Raw genomic sequence first — 3,482 nt, 5'->3', positions numbered from 1 at the left:
ATAATAGTATTTTAGCTATAGAAGATGAGATGATAATAAAATTGTGGTGTTTTTTGGATACTAGTCACATGGCTCACGCAAGATGAAGCTTGGGAGGACCAAAATCATGTGGCGTGTGCACGCATGCTTGGTATGAAAAAAAAAAAAAAGAAGGGAGATTGACTGTTCAGCTCAGGGCCAGAGTGAAGATTCAAATATGTTCAATACAAATGCACAACAAAATGGTTTAGTACATTTAACCTAGCTCTATCTGCTTTGTAATCAATAAATCTGAGTTTGCACTAGTTTTGCCAAAAGCCCTAGTGACATTCAAATTAAGCATCTCCCTCTAACTCATAAGAAAAACTTAATGCTTTTGAAAGTAGATGTACCCTCACATGCCTTGCAAGCGGATGGCTAGCTTTTTGTATGTATATGTATACATACATGCATTCATGCATATAGTCAAATACACATATAAGGACATGTATGCATGCATGTCACATCTCACATTGTAAAATTATTTGCTGGATAGCTAAACTAGTGTTGCTTAAATTTTAGAAATATTCAATAACAATAATTTCAATTGATGACCATGGGCTTCGTAAGAAAACAGTGGATTGGATCAATAGTTGTAAGTTTTATCTTCAATACAGTGGGCGCCCTCATAATTGTTAATCATATTTATGTTCAGTCGTAATAGTTTTATTAAAATGAACATGAACCACCGATTCCATTTGGTATATAAATTGTAATATTAAACTCAATTTTCCTTATTCAACCACTCTTTGAAAAGTATGTAAACCAATTTAAAAATTTAACATGCAGTTTTACCAAGTAAAGGGGAAAAATTATATTTTAAGTTATGATCATTGTGCATTAAATCCAATATTCAATTGATCAAGAGCCACTGCCAAAGACAAGAAAATGATGTGTGTTTGTATATCATACTAAGGTCTTTTTTTGCTTGGCATAGTTGTGGAAAATTCTATTTTGTTGCACAGAGGGTTTGTAAATCATCTATTGAAAGGAACATAATTGTATGGTCCATTATTGACAAAATATTAAAATACACCACTCCCATGGAATTTATCTATATACACGTAACATATATAGATGGTTTAATTTTCCATTCATATAATTATATTAACTTGAACTTATATATATACTACTTGGCACCGATCCTTAGGGTTTCATATGCATGATTAGCTAAACATAATTATATTTTTAGCTAGTGAGACGCCAATAATTAGAATCAATTAGAAATATTAGTCTTGGCCTTTGAGTAAATAGGTTCTTCTACCACTGATATTGTATCAGATGTACAGATCCCACTAATACGCTGCATCCATGATGGCTTTATATGGCTTTACATGGAGCTAGCATGGAGCTAGATAGCATATATAAATTATAATTAGTTCTGGGTTCCTCCATTCTAGGGTTTCCTGGGGAGACTATATTCTAGAGATACCAACTTCTTTCTTGTAGATCTCTTGATTCTCATCATCATCTACATGTACACGCATATATTTAGAAATTAATCTAACTAGTTTATTAAGTGGTGTACTATTCATTAATATATATATATATCAACTTTAATTGTTTCCTTTGACGACTTTCTTTTTAATTTGCTTCCCGCGCTTCAAGACTTTGGATTCTCAATCCATTCTCAACTTGCTATAAATGGAAATTGATGGAATCAATATATAATTTTTTCTCTTTTATCTTTCTTCTGAAGAAGCAAATTGATGATGGATCACTTGCATTCAATCAATCAAAACCAACAGCTGACTTGCTGGTAAAGGGTGTTAATTTGGGGAGGGCTACTGGGCTAGCTACCCCGCGTTCATATAGCAAATAAATAAATAAATAAATATAATACTCATTTGGGGTTTTCGACATTGAATTTCAGAAAGAAAAAAGAGAACTTCCAGTTACATGAGCTGGTTTATCGTACAAAGTTTGAATTACATTGCTTTTGATGATTCTTTGCAAGACAGACTTACGTATAATTAATGCACATTGGTCATGGGCGTTAAATTCCATAAAAGAACAACTTTGAACGCCCACTGCAGAACAAACAAAGCCCAAAGCCACAAGCTGAAACAGCACGTACAGTCAAAATCTGTTGATGAGCGCCATTCGAGATGGACTAAGAAGGCGATAGGAATTGTAACCTTTGGTGAAGTTACATCCTTGTTGATGAATAATCTCATTCTCATCACTGCCCATCTCCAGCAGCACCTTGTAGAAGAGATCCACGTCGCAAGGTAGCGCTAGAGGGCCTGCGCTGTTGTACCCATATTCCATTTCCGCTTCATCCAGTAACATCTTGAACAGCGGATGGTTGACATACTCGGTCTTGATCACGAACCGCTGTTTCTGAGGCCCGACGTAAACGGAGAAGCAACCCTCGGGAGCGACTCGCCGGTTCACGCCGCGTTTGCCGTCGTCCGATGAATCTGGAGTGCGAGGCCACGATTTGCTCTTCGCTATGGGAGTAATCCCCGGTGACTTCTTACCGCCAACGCCGATCGATCGACATCGCTCCCATGTCTTCACGATCAAACCTTTCTTACTTTTCTCCTTCCTGCCCACTTCCATGGTCTCGACTACAAGCTAGAAAAGGGAAAAAGAACAGAGAAAAGAGATGGTTGTTGGGCTTCTTGGGGCTTTAGAACTTGTGACAAACCATACAATATACAACAAGAAAACTCGATCTCTTTGCTGGGAAACGAAAACACCAAAGAAAACAGAATCAACGTAGCAAAACGAGTTCCAACTTCTTCGACAGAGAGTAGGCTTTACAAAGAGAAATATTTGGGAACGAGGTACTGATGGATGATTTTAACCCCTGTCATAGACCAAATGAAACATGATTTTCATCCTAGGCCTCATTGTATTACTCATGTTTTCCTACAACAGGAAACGAAACCGTAATCATCCAAAACACGAGAAGCCTAAGACTTGATGAAACGAAACCAAAGAAAGCAGTTTTAAGCCTACGAGAAGAAGAAAATAATCTGAGAGAGATCGAGGAGTTTCTCAGGAACCCAAATCCGAAAGAAGAGAATAAAAAGGGGATGGAGACAGAAGAGAACCACACAAGATGTGTTCTCGCTTGCGTCCCTAACCGGGTAATCTCAGCGTGGCTAGGCAATACTTATAGACAGCCATTTGTCAACTGTTAAAAAAATTTGCACCTCTATTTTATTTAATTATTTTCCATTTTTTAATCCTTACAAGGACATGAAGCGGCCAGCTTCTGTGATTTCAACGCCTGGTGAGTGGTGAGCAAACAATAATATCTAAATAAAAGAAAAACATAAAGATGAAAGAGTGAAATGGGAAATCAAAATTTAGGAGAGCCATCTCTGGTCACGGTTGAGAAACTATGAAATGGAATCATTATGGTTTTTTTTCAAAAATAATAATGCTGAGTAGTAGCTAAAATTTTAGCTAGCTGCCTAGCTGGTCCAAAAAATAAAAAGAATGAAAATTGA

The 3,482-nt window shown here is 36.7% G+C and overlaps 1 protein-coding gene across 1 annotated transcript; it reads right to left on the bottom strand.

Annotated features, from left to right (window-relative positions):
• Positions 1–1,885: 1,885 nt before the first annotated feature.
• Positions 1,886–3,100, bottom strand: LOC148853449 (SAUR-like auxin-responsive protein family). The gene has a single exon (XM_088985762.1). It carries the CDS (start codon positions 2,581–2,583, stop codon positions 2,098–2,100), a length of 486 nt encoding a protein of 161 aa, XP_088841888.1. The 5' UTR covers positions 2,584–3,100; the 3' UTR covers positions 1,886–2,097.
• Positions 3,101–3,482: the final 382 nt, after the last annotated feature.

Source organism: Nelumbo lutea, chromosome 4, assembly GCF_056320005.1.
Source record: "Nelumbo lutea isolate HS-2025 chromosome 4, American lotus-T2T, whole genome shotgun sequence".
In the NCBI taxonomy this organism is placed as follows: Eukaryota; Viridiplantae; Streptophyta; class Magnoliopsida; order Proteales; family Nelumbonaceae; genus Nelumbo; species Nelumbo lutea.
This window is presented reverse-complemented; position numbering and strand designations above follow the sequence as displayed.